The 13,405-nt window shown below is 49.6% G+C and overlaps 1 protein-coding gene across 25 annotated transcripts in view; it reads left to right on the top strand.

The window, feature by feature from the left end:
- Fnbp1 (formin binding protein 1) overlaps positions 1 to 13,405 on the top strand; it is a 112,222-nt gene that overhangs the window by 87,935 nt on the left and 10,882 nt on the right. For 10 of the 25 annotated variants that reach the window (XM_060389897.1, XM_021652408.2, XM_060389899.1 and 7 more), the window contains 2 exons: positions 6,746 to 6,760; positions 11,168 to 11,277. In XM_060389897.1, coding sequence (XP_060245880.1) covers positions 6,746 to 6,760; positions 11,168 to 11,277 — 125 coding nt within the window. Of the gene's footprint in view, positions 1 to 3,596; positions 3,681 to 6,745; positions 6,761 to 11,167; positions 11,278 to 13,405 lie in introns of all 25 variants that reach the window. The other 15 variants (XM_021652934.2, XM_060389892.1, XM_021653006.2 and 12 more) reach the window with 2 other exon arrangements.

The raw sequence follows: 13,405 nt of genomic DNA, 5'->3' as shown, positions 1-13,405 counted from the left end.
CTGCATGTCTTTGCAAAGGGAGAAGGCCCAACAGCAGTGACACTTAGCAAGGGCTTCCTCCATTCTGTCCCAGCTCTCTTGGCAGTGAAGCCAGTGTGCTAAAAGAAGCATGGAGTCAGGACCTAAAACCAGAGTCTGCTCAGATAGTCTGAGGGTCTGCAGCACCCAAGTTCAAGGAGTTAAAAAAAAAAATCTCTCAGAACGTGGCTGCTGTTAAAACTCAAGTTTGAAATTGTGCATGACGTTGCATGCCAGTCCTCAGCCTTCAGAGGATCCGAAGTTCAAAGACATCCTTGGCCATCCTGAGCTATATGAGAGTCTGTCTCCAAACAAACGGCCATCCAGTTTGCAAGCACCCATAAACCTCTATAGGAACAGAGCAGTCATCCAACAAAATACCAGCTTAGCTTAATGGGAAAATATTGGAATGAAGTCAGTGGCCTCCCAAGTAAAACTAAATGCTAAGTCTGCTAAGCCTTATCCAGCTGTATTTCTAATAAACGCTGGGCTGGGTGCGGTGCCTCACACCTGGGATCCCAGCACTTGGGAGGCTGAGGCGGGAAAACGTCAGGTTTAAGGCTGGCTTGGGCTGCACAGTCATTCAGGCTAGGCTGGGGTGTAAAGTGAGCCCCTGCCTCAAACGAACAGGAAGCCTGTAGCTGCGAGGTCAGTGCCTCACCCGCTGCGGTTCTGTCGTTCGGTTTGGGCCTGTGACGTTTCGCTGCAGATGTAGCTGCATGCCTTCCTCCTGGGATCTCCTGGCAGCTACGAACTGAGACACTTCTTTCTCTTCTTTTCTTTCCTTGCTCTTTTCTTCTCTCCTTTGGAGACAGGGTCTCTCTACATAGCCTTGGCTGTCCTGCAACTCACTGTGTAGACCAGGCTGTCCTCAAACTCACAGAGCTCTGCCTGCCTCCGCCTCTGCCTCCCGATTGCTGAGATGAAAGGTGTGCAGCGTCACTTCCAGTTCGAGACATTTCTGTGTAGTGCCTGAGAGCTCAGTTATCTAAAGCCAGAGCTCATTGCAGACCTGGGGCTGGTAAGCTGCATCCGCAGGCAGAGACAGTTCCAGTGTCCCTTGTAAATGGAAAGTTCCCAAGTTGTATGTTTTTTGCTCCAACGTCCTCTGGCATGGGAAGAGATGCCAAACTTGAGCTAATTAGATGAGCATCTGCCCTCCAGGCCACCTGAGGATGGATTTCTTCATCTGTAGAATCCCTGTACTGGGAGAATCTGCATGCCACAGAAATGGCATCCTGTCCAAATCTAACCTCAGCACTGCAGAGCCTGAAACAGGAGGATCGCAGTAAGCTTAAGACCAGCCTGTTGTTCAGAATGAGATCGAGAGAGAGACAGAAACAAAGAAAGAAGAAAGGAAGGAAGAAAGAAAAGAGTACATATGAAAAAATAGTAGGGTCCAAAAAGAAGTCACAGCTGAAGAAAGGAAGGGTGCACTTGAGACGATTATTTTACTTTTGAGGCTCCTTAGTTTAGCAAGTTAGAAATCGGAACTTCGGTCTGGTGAGCTGGCTCAGTAGGTATAGGCTGTCGCTGCCAAGCCTGACCATGTAGCTTCTGTCTCTGGGACCTACATGGTGGAAGGAAAAAACCAAGTCCTGTAGGTTGCCTTCTGACGGCCTCCACATGCACACCTTAGCATTCACACACACACACACACACACACACACACACACACACACACACGGCGAATAAATGTAATTATGTTTTAATTAAATCAGAACTTTAATTTCCTAAAGCTGTCAGGACAACCACGGTCAGAAGGCAGAGTAGCTTCACAAGTGGATGATGGGTCGTGCTGAGCTCTGTTGTTGGGACTGAGCAATCGGCAGCTTCTTGGCTTGGTTATTCTGGCTTTTAAAACTTTACTGTTCATCAGAGAAATTTCCACGATGTAACCAGGGTGAGGCAGGCTCAGAGTTAGCCACGTCATGTTACCACGTGATCACCCGTGTTTATCAGCATCTGCATCTGTCTGTCAGACACTCTCAATGAAATGTGTTGAGAGTTTTCACGGTCGTCATTCATTTGCAGTCATCATGCGTTTGCGTATCTGGTCCGTGGCCCACATCACGAAATCTGTCATCGAGGGTTTCTGCGTCTGTGCCCTGGTGTCCCCTAAGTTTGTAGGCAGAGGCCAAAGAATGTCTATGTTCAATCAGCACAAGAAAAGATGGTTTTTAAAAAAAATTCTGATTTCAGCAATTTTTTTTTAATGGACCCTTTCCTGACGGTGAGTATATTCTCCCAATGACAAACTACACTCAGGCGCTGTGGCAGTGAGGAACACAGAGAGAGGTTTTGTTTCCATTGCTTTGTCATACCTGATGCTGCTTCTTGCAGTGAGTGGTGGGAGGGTGGCATGGCGGGAAGGAAGAGAGAGGGAAGCAGTAAGCCTTTGAAAAGAAAACATCATAGACCCAGAGCCCGGGGAACTCCAGCCGGTGCCTTGTTCAGCAGCTCCAGTGCTCTAGGTGCCCCTTGGCAGATCCGTGGCCAACAGGGTGGAGTCCTGCTTCCATTTCACTCTCTCCTGTGCTTGAACTTGAGACTGCCACACCAGAGCAAATGCGCTCAAGGGAGGATTCTCCGAGAATAACTGTATGACTGTGGCATGACTTTTTGTTTTTTTCTGTCCAATTTTTTTGTTTTATTTTTTGTCTGTGTGCGTGTTTTGCCTGCACGTATCTCTGTGTCATGCGTGTGTCTAGGGCCCTCAGAGTTCAGAAGAAGCCATTTTCTGGGGGATATTTATAGGTGGTCTACACCACCAGACCTTCACCGTTCCATCTTTACACAAGTCAAAGAAAGATTAAAGTAGAGCGTGTCCCCAGAGCTGTGTGTGGAGGCACACACCTATGAGCCCAGACCCTGGGAGGTGAAAACAGAGGATCAGGTGTTCGAGGTTATCCTCCACTACCTGGGGGAGTTTGAGGCCACTGTGAGCTATGTGAGAGAAAAGCCAGAGGGGTGTGGTGGAGATACAGATTGATAACATGGAGGAAGGGATGGTTGGATGGATAGATAGATTGATTGATTTTTGATTGATAGATGGTAGGTAGATAAACAGACGGATGGATGATTGATAGATGGACAGATGGATAGCTGGGTATAGATAGATGATAGATACATAGATTGATTATGGTAGATGGATAGACAGATGTATGATTGGTAGATGGTAAATAGATGATAGATAGATGGATGGATAGATAAATAGATTGATAGATGGCAGATAGATAGATAGATAGATAGATAGATAGATAGATAGATAGGAACGTGTCCTGAATTTGACTCTACAGAGGGTAATTCCATTGTCTTTTTTCTTTTTATTATTATTATTTACAATTTATTCACTTTGTATCCCAGTTGTAGCCCCCTCCCTCATCTTAATTCCATTGTCTTAAGTGGAGATTTCCTTTCGAGCCTGTGCAAAGCCGTTGTCTGGCTAAAACTAGGTGAGCCCTGGTCGCTTAATGTTAGAGCAAAGCATTGTGGAAATCCATTGTTGGATGTAACGCAATGAATGTGTGGCTCCTTCTTTCCCTTTCTTACCTTGTTCTCTTGCTGACTGTTGGCAGACTCAGTCTTTGTGTTATCACAGAGAGCTCATGAAGAGGACTCTAGGGAAACCCACGCATGCCTTCGAGGCTAGGGACTATGTTGTAAGTCCTCGTGTGATACATATAAAGTCACAGCCAAAGCACTAACCCCTTGGATAGCGCTGAGACTGGGAACACAGGCACAGCTGTAACGCTTCTCCCCCACATTCTCTGGAGCAAAGAGGGAGTTCTGCTATGTAAATTCAACAGCTCTTTTAGCTCCAAAACTTGTATAGAAAGACACAAGCTCCCTGATGGACAGCCAGTGCCCCTGAGACATCCACTGAGCTGAGCTCACTGTCGAAGTGCCCCCTTTTCGTCTTAGTTCTGGCAAAATCTTGAAAGAGCCTGCAGCTGCCACCTGAGCTGGCTGTGGCTCCCTGGATATGACTGTATGGCAGAAAGTTACCCATAAAACACAGCTGCAGAAGTCACCGGAAAGTGACGGCTTAGGCACGGTCACGTGCAGGGGTCACACTCGTGTGTGCAGCCAGCGGGTCACTAGGGAGTCATGCCATGAGCCTGGAGAACAACAGCTCAAAGAAGCACGAACAGAGAGGGTGCCGGGAGGTTTCACAAAGTCTCGGGCACTGACCGTCCCCTTTCTCTGTGCTTGAGGTTAGTGGCTGTGACCGTCCAATGACACATGGACGTGCTGGCTCTTCCCCCTCCCGTGTTACTGCTGCTCGCTTCTCCCAGAGCCCCTAACTGTCACCTGCAGCTGATGGCGTCTGGTCCCTCAGTCACACTCTTGGTGAGGCCCTTTGCCTTTATTCTCCCAGGAGAAGGCGTGCTTTCTAGGCAGAAGTGAGCTGACTGGCCGCCTTACGACTTCCAGCCTGAAAAGCGGTCATCTTATAGCAGGGTTCTGCACACGTGAGGTGACTCCTCCGGCGAGTGTGACCTGCCACCGCCCACTTCAGAAAATGAAATTGGAGAGTTTTGGTGTTTCTAAAATCCGAGTGTGAGAATTTAGTATCTCCTGTTTCTCTTGGAACAGATGTTCACTTTTAATCCCTTGTTCTTGTTTTGAAGTGGAAACCTTCCTATTGATATTACAAATTTGGCCCTAGGAGATTTCGATCACAGATTCCAATCACGAGAAAAGCCTCGGTAGGGGACAGATAGTGAGTGAGGTTCTTGAAATCCGCAGTAAGATCGTGTTTGAGGACATACTAGTGTGCCTTGTGGGGCCCGTCTCCTGAGTGTTGTCTGTCTGAAGGACGAGCTGAGCTTGCAACGGACAATCTGTGCCTAAGCTCCAGGAGGCTCATGAAGTTCACGGCCACGGCCTATGCAGACGCTTTTTGAAAAGCTGTCTAGCCATCTTAACAGTCTCTCCTTCCATACGGCAATAGTTTCTTTAAAAAGTCATTGCCTATTTACAAATCAGTAGCCACCTTTTTTTTTTTTTTTTTTTTTATAGATAGCATCTATGTAGTCCCAGGTGGCCTGGAACTCACTGTGTAGACCAGGCCTCTGCCTCCAGAGTGCTCTCCACCAAGCCCAGCTGGAAGTTCCAGCTTTAAAGAACCTTAAGGATGATAAAAAATATAAAAACTGGCTAAAGAATTTTAACCCCTCCCTACCCAGCCTAAAAATCTAAGTGTACTTTCTCTGGTTGTTTATGCTTCATATATGTTTGTACTTTTCCACCAGTTCCTAGGACCTTCTGGGTTGCTGGAAACTAAGGCAGTGTCGCGTGTTGAACACTCCTGAGCCAGCCAGCAGGGTCTCACAGAAATTGCGAGTTCTGTTCTGAGTTCTCAGAGGCCCCTTTCCGTGCTCGGAGTGCGGTGATCACGGGGCCTTTCTAACCTCCAGGCCAGCAGCAGGGAGCTGTTGTGGGCCTTTAGTGATAGGTTCACTGCCCACAGCAGCACCCAGGAACTAAGGCAGCGCTTGCCCGTGCCCTAAAGGCAGCGTCCACAAACTGCAGCTTCTGCTCGTCCCTCCCCCAGCCTCCTAGCCCCCACAGACAGGCTTGGCCTTCAAAAACCCAAGCCGCCTGTAATCCCACTCCTCAGGAGCCTGAGGCGTGAGGATCAAGAATTCAACGCTAGACTGAGCTACACAGAGGTACACAGCAAGACCCAAAGCTCCCCCAAAGGAAATCAATTCACTTTGAAAAAGATCAAACCTTAAAAGTCACCGGCGTGGCCCAGGAGTGGTGCTGGTGGCAGGCGGGAGCCTGCGTTGTTTGGCCACCTCCATTCTGCGCCAAGAGGCTTTCTAAGCTTCTGACCTGCACGCACACACACACACACAGAGACGGACACAGAAACACACAGATCAGATCAGTGAGTGGGGTGGCTGGAGAGACGGCACAGCAGATAAGAGCACTCGCCCCTCTCACGGAGGACAGAACTCTCTCCCTAGCACCCACATGTCTGTCTCTCACAGCCCCCTATAACTTGGGCTCCAAGGGTTCCGTTGCCCTCTTTTAGCCTCTGCAGGACTCACGAGCTTGTGCGTGCCCAAGAGTGTGCAGTCCCACTCATACACACACACACACACACACACACACACACACAAATAAAAGTAATAATTATCTTTTAAAAAAAATCTGAATATTAAAAAATCAAAACTGAGCACCAGTGTGCCGGTGGGAAGAGCCAGGAGGGAAGGTGCTTGGATAACTTGAGGTCATCCCAGCCAGGGCTCAGCGTTGGCTAACCCTGTCTCAAATAAGATACCTGGGAGTGATTTGTACACAGAGTGCTGGGTGGGCTTTTTTTTTTTTTTGTGGGGTTTGTTTTGTTTTTCCTTTTAGGGTCATTATGTTTCACTGCTGTGCCTAGCAGGTTTAAGGCCCCGAGTTCTGTTTCCAGCACCCCCCCCAAATCACCCTCCCCAGTAAGCTGAGGTGGGAGGTCACAGTGCAGGCCAAGAGGGAACCTCCCCACACCTTAGCTTGGCTCCGGCACCCAAGCCGCCCGAGAAGAGTTTCCGTTACAACCAGCCCCTCCTGTGAACTTTTGCACAGATCTGCCCAGCCATTTCCATGTGTCGGCAGGGAGCTGATGTTCCATGGGACTGGCCAAGTGCCTCCTCTTCTGACGTGTTTTTTTTTCTCTTTCTCTCTCTTTCTCTCTCCCCGTTTGTTCCCTCTTCAATTTTCCGTGAAGCTTTCTCTCAAGCTGGTAAGCACAATGTCCCCGTGCATGCCCCCAGCCTAACGGGTTTCTGGTGTGCGCTGTATGTGCCAAGCCGTGGGCAGCCTGCCTTCAACATTAACTGTTCGCGTTCATTTCTCCTGCTGGTGCTTTTGGTGGCGTTTATTTGACCTCTGGATGTGTGACTGTCTTAGTCACTAAGGAAATTAATGCTTAACATGAGCATCCCAGGCCTTGATCAACTGTCTGCATCCATCTTCGAGTAAAGCTCAGGGATTAGGGCGCACCTACTGCATCATTTTGGATACATTTAAGAGGTTGGAAGATACTCCCTCCTGGGAGCTATAGGAGTAGATATTTAAAAGACAAAAAAAACTGAACTAAACAGACAGAAAAACTCTAGGAACCTAATGGAGACAATTGGAAGGTAGAGGCAAAGAGATATCTTTGAGTTCGAGGATAGTCTGGTCTCCAAAGTGAAACAAACAAACAAACACTAGGAGCCTGCAGGAGACACTCAGACCTGTGTCACACCTGGAGAGCCTGCTCAGGTTTTTGGTAGGGAAGACCAGTGGGAAGCTAGGGCCTCCTTGGGGGCCATGGGTAAAGCTGATTCCAGGGGTCACAGATGCTTTGAGGACAAAGGGAAACCCCTCATCCATCCTTGCTTGAGCTGTCTACTTAGTGTCTGTCTGTCTTGCTTCTCCTTCATGGCATAGTTCTAATGAACAGCCAGAGTAATTGTTCGATTTATTAAAAAAAAATCCTAACTAACAGAACTCACTATACTTTGAGTATGAATGAGAACCGGGGGCATGGCTCAGCAGTAGAGGGTCAGCCTAACACACACACAGAGCCCCAAATTCTATCCCCAACACCACCAATGCACACACACACACACACACACACACACACGCATACATACATGAACGTTACATGGAATCTCCCTGACTGCCAAGGCAGAGCGTGGTCTCGCATTCTCGCAGTGATGGACTGTGTTAACTCACCAGGGAGTAATGCACATGCGGGTGACCTGACATGGCACATGACAGTGACTTTCCTATAGCCGTGTACATAGGTGTGTGTTCATGCATGTGTGGACACCCATCACTTCCCAGTGGACTCTGCATTCAGCAGTCCAGTCAACCCCAAAGCAAAATAACATTTTGTTAAATAACATTCCTCAGAGGTGAACCCGAGGGAAGACTGCGGCCAAGTGAGGTCTGTCTGGGAGCAGGAGAGGTGCAGGTGCTGAAAGGCTTTAGGAGTCCTTCCTTCTGGGATACAGATCCTTTCACCAGCGTGGGCAGGAGCCGTTTGCTCCCGTGCCATTTCGAGATGGCTCAGTGAGTGGGGGCGCTTGCTCTTACAGGCGTGAGGACACGCTTAGAGCCCAGGCCCGTCTGCAAAGCTAGGCATGGCTGCACATATCTGTAACCCCAGCGTGAGGAGTGGAGACAGGTGACCCCCAGAGGACTCCACTGCACAGCCAGCCTTCCCGAAAAGCCAGCGTCGCGGCTGTGAGACGAAAGGAGGGAAAGACTCCCCGAGTCCTGCCGGAGTAACCCCTTGAGCAAGCGCACAGCCACACACTCATGAGCATGTACCACAAACATGTACACAGACACGAAATATCTGGCACCGAATGGGTTCACTGTAAAAGCAGACATCTTAAGAACCTGTTGTGCCCAGGAGCAATGTGGGCTCCGCAGAAGATGAAGCAAGGCCAAATACAGAGCCCTCTAACCTGGGTGTGTGCGGGCACGCCCTCCAGGGCAGGTTCCAGCATCCTGCAAACTGGGTCACTCAGGCCACGTCAAGGACACCCCCTGCTCACTCAGAGCTAGAAACAAGAGCCCCTTCTCCCGAGAGTGGGTCACGTGTCAGAGCTTTGTCTGAGGGAATGTAAACTTCAAAAGCCCAAGTTTCTGTGAGAAGCTGCTGACCTGAATCTCCATAGCAACCAAGGTTTGAGGCTTCTCCGGGTGATTTGTTTTCAAATAACAGTGATTGGAATAGGCAGGGGAGCTGTGGAGAGGGACTGGCTGGTCAGCTAGGCTGGCGCTCCATCTGTGGAAGATAATGTGTGGGTCAGTCGGGTCATCCTGTTGTCCTAAGGACCCAGTGCTCTCCCTGTTGTGGCCAGCCACAAACCACCAGCCCAGTGTGTTCCACCTCACACCTGTCCTAAATACATCCAGAAGATTCAGGTCACCCCTGAACCCGCCACGCTCAAGTGTGGGCAGTCTCCTGCAGATGTTGCGCCAGACCGTGCAGCCACAGAATGTCTCCACCAGCACAGAAAGTTCGAGGGGTCTCTCTGCCCGCTGTCCACAGCACCTCACTTCCACTTCTGAGATTTAAAACAAAACAAAAACACAAAAATCTCAGAGCTGGGAAGGCGAGTCGGAAGGTAAAAGTGTTTACAAACCCAAACACGAGATCTTGAGTGTAAATCCCCAGAATGAGTGTGAAAGCCCAGCACCCTGTGGGAGAGTGTGCAATGGAAAAACAGCCAGGAGACGCTGTCTCAAAGTCCTCAAACAAAGGACCAACATGGGAAGTTGTCCTCTGATCACACACAATCTCAATCTAGGAAACAAGTAGGGGTCGCCAAGACAGCTCAGGGGGGCAGGAGTGCTTGCTGCTAAGCCAGCTGACCTTCCATCTTGGAGGCCTACGTAGTGGAGAGTTGGAGCTGACTCCCACAGATTGTCTGATAGGTAAAAATTGTGAAGACGGCCTTCCCTCCAAGCTCGAGGCTTAAACAGAGTCAGAAGAAAGGTAGACACTCAAGACTTCCAACAGTGCACGTGGGAGAGGAAAAGCGCCTTAAAGCGGAGGTCGGGCTGAGGAGGCCTCAGGGCCTTACTTGGCGTGGTGACAGGAATGCCTCCAGTCCTCTCAGCCCTTCACCCCTTACGCCCACATACTCAGGGTGTCTCAGGAGGGAGTGCTGATCTCCACGTGGCCTACAGAGGCCAGTGATTTGCCCACTCATGTGCTTCCCAGCCAGCAGCCTCTCCTAAGCGGCCTTGAGGCTTCCATCTCACACACACACACATACACTCACACAGTAAGCTGCTTAGCAAATCCAGCTGGACTCCGGAATCACGTTCTCTCAAGTAAAATCTCTCTTGTGAATTTCCTAGCCTTCTCTGGGTCCATTGAATACGTTTCATTCTTTACGGGAACGACCTCGCTTAAGGAGACGTTTTTGCAGCACAGCGGGGCCGTGGCTGTCCAGCAAGGAGGCAGTCCTGGGAGGCCCAGCTCCCGAGGCACATGTACAAAGGCCTGACTACAGTAGCACTTTAAAGAGCGTCCCAGCCAGGTGGCTCATACCAGCAAGCCAGCACTTAGAATCCTGGGTCTACAGGACTCCTTCAAACTGAGAGCCACCTGGTCCACACAGCAAGCACCAGGCCCAACTAGGGCTAAGAATTAGGAGAGAAAAAAAAAAAAAGAATGACGGGCTGGAGGGATGGTTCAGTGGTTAGGAGGTCCCAGAGGACCCAAGTTCCATTCCCAACACCTATCTCTTGCAACTCACACCCACCTGTAAATCTTCCCAGGAAATCTAATGCCCTCTTCTGGACTCAGCACACACACAGTCACACTCACTCATTCATACAGTCCTAAAATAAACTTCTACATTGGGGAAGGGGATCAGAAGCCAGAGGTGATAGTTCACACCTATAATCCCTGTACCTGGAAAACTAAGGCAGGAGGGTCACCGCCAGTCTGAGACTATAGTCCAGTGGTAAAACACTTGCCTAGCACACATGGGCCCCAGGTTCAATGTTGCAGAAGAGGGGGTGGGTGATGTTAAGATACACTCTGACAGGAAAAGCAGGAGAGATTTGTACACTGTGGGAAGTAGTTCTGGGGCCCCGAGGCAGTGAGGAGCAAGTAATACCCAAAGGGGATGATGCTGTTTTATTGTACTTTTGGCTCATATCCTCAAAGGAAAGTGACAACCCATCTGTCATTTCACATGGTGGGAGTTCAGCCCCAGCCTGAGGAAAGATGGGAAGGGTTGCTTCACCTAAGGAAAGCTGAGGCTTAGACACGATACTGAGGAGAACTGGATTATATTACAGAAGCGTCACTTCCTACGCCTCTGTCACGGGTGGCAGTAGTCCAAAAATGCAAACAAAATGGACTCTAAATTTGTCTATGGGTTCCCTTCCTGGTCAGACCTGTTTCCTTCATCTCTCCCTGTGGTGTGGTGCTCAGGCCCATGTAGGTGACATGCAGTGGTTTGTGGGGCTTCTGAGGTTTGCATGTGTTTGGCTTTCGGGTCTCAGCTGGTGTGGCAGGAAAGCACAGCAGATTCTGGGAAGCCTCCACAGGTCTGCGGGCTGCTTTGCCCCCTCCTTCCCAGAAGCACCTCGAGGCTTTCTGGCTTCTAATTTCTGTCTGTGTCTGCAGGGTGCCACACCAGAAGACTTCAGCAACCTTCCACCCGAGCAGAGAAGGAAAAAGCTGCAACAGAAAGTTGATGATCTCAATAAAGAGATCCAAAAGGAGACAGATCAGAGGTAGGATGGATCACTGCGCCCTGTCAAACCACCTGAGCTCATTTTGGAAAGTGTGTGTGTGTGTGTGTGTGTGTGTGTGTGTGTGTGTGCGTGCGTGTGTGTGTGCGCGCGCGCGCGCGCGCGCATGTATGCAGTACCCTCAAAGACCAGAAGAGGGTCTCTTGGGAACTCTTGGAGCTGGAGTTACAGGCAGTTGTGAGTTACCAGACAGAAGTGTCGGGAACCAAACTTTAATCCTCCTGATAAAGTAATCCACACTCTTAACTGCTGAGGCATCTCTTCAGCCTCTAAAACAGATGGAATGTCATAATTTTGGCCAGGGTTTTTGTTCATTTCTCACTGTGTGCTGGGTTTCTCTGTAGAGACTGTATTTTTAAGTCTGGGGAGCAAAATGCACTTGGCTAGCTTTCATACTTCTCTTGTCCTAAGTGAATGGGTGGGGTTTTGTTTGTTTTGTTTTGTTTTGTTTTATGAGACAGGGTTTCTCTGTGTAACCCTGGCTGTCCTGGACTTGCTGTGTAGACCAAGCTGGCCTCAAACTCACAGAGCTCCACCTGCCTCTGCTTCCCCAAGTGCTGGGATTACAGGCGTGTACCACCACGACTGGCTGAGTGGTGGGTTTTTGTTTGCTGTTTTGTTTGTTGTTCTGCTCAGTCAATGGGAGGAAGACATTGGGGTTCCAGGGTTGTGGGATGGGTAGGAAGCTCAGCTCCACTCGGCCTTGAGACGCAGATGTGGGTGTGGCCGCTCTGATGCAGTAGTTGAGGCGCAGGGTGCAGGCCCCCATAGCTCTTGAAGATCGGCCTCTTGCTTCTGTTGCGTGTCTGGGCACGTTGACAACCGGGCGCCTCGCTCATGCCGTGACCCGAGCGCAGCAGCAGGTGCAGGGTGGACTCTTTCTTGATGTTGCAGTCACATGGCATGCAGCCGTCCACTTGCTGCTGCCTTCGGTATCAGCTGCTGCTGGTAGGCAGGGTGCCTTCTGGGGCTTGGCTCTCAGTCCTGACATGCTCAGGGATGGCGTCGATAGGCCCCACCACAGGGGTGATGGCCTCTCCTGTCAGTGCCCTCGGGCAGTTCTTACTGGCATTGGCCAGGTCGCCTTGATATGGGAAGTCTCCGGAGTTTTCTCCCCGGGGTTGTTTTTTCGTTTTGGTACAAAGAATGGACAGTTGCCTGAGTCCTGCCTCTCTCTACCACACATCCTGCCTTGGAGTCAAAAATCTGTCCTTTTAGTTGAGGATAATCAGCCTGCTTGCAGATTCTCGGTCTCCCTCCCTTTCCCTCTCCCCTTCTCTCCTTTCATTTCTTTTTTGGTTTGTTTTGACAGGGTCTCTTTCACTACATACACCAGGCTGGCCTCAAACTCACAGAGTCCTCCTGAGTGCTGACACTAGAGGCACAAGCACCCCCGTGCCCCTTTTTCATTTTGGGGAGGTATAATGGGAGTTTCATGGACCACCATTTCCCAGTAATGACATGGAGACTTCTTATTGATTGTGAAAGCTTGGCCTTAGCTTAGGCTTATTACCAACTAGCTTGTATAACTTAAATTAACATCATTTGTACTGATCTACATTGTACCACGTGGCTGTTTACCTCTCCTCAGTGTCTTAGCCCAGGCACCTGTTCCTTCCTCCCTGTCTGTCTTGTGGGTCCTCCCCAGATTCTTGCCCAGAGTTCCTATCTCTACCCAGAAGTTCTGCCTGTGCTTTCCTGCCTTTGCTATGGGCTATTCAGCTCTTTTATCAAAAGGGTTAGAGGGAGTGTTTATAAAATATGATATAGCCATAAGAGTAATATTTCTAAAGTCTGGTTTATACTCAGCTCTCTGCTTTACAGAAATCAGCATTTGGATAATACAAAGACAACCTTTACAGAGTGCACAAGAACTGTCCCAACGGGGATTGCTTGTCTGTTAGCTTTTTGAAAGAGTCTGGAATTCACTATTTTGGCCAGGCTGGCCTCAATTCACAGTAGCAATCCTGCTGTAGCCTCCCAAGCGCTGGGATCACAGACGAAAGAGAGAAGTCAAGTGGCGGGAGTAAGAGGCAGGAAGATTGCTGACCAGTGAGGCCAGCCTGGGCTACAGAGTGAGAGCCTATCTCAGGAAAAGCAAGGCAAGGGG

Source organism: Meriones unguiculatus, chromosome 8, assembly GCF_030254825.1.
Source record: "Meriones unguiculatus strain TT.TT164.6M chromosome 8, Bangor_MerUng_6.1, whole genome shotgun sequence".
In the NCBI taxonomy this organism is placed as follows: Eukaryota; Metazoa; Chordata; class Mammalia; order Rodentia; family Muridae; genus Meriones; species Meriones unguiculatus.
The sequence above is the reverse complement of the archived record's forward strand: the minus strand, read 5'-3'. Positions and strand labels throughout refer to the sequence as shown.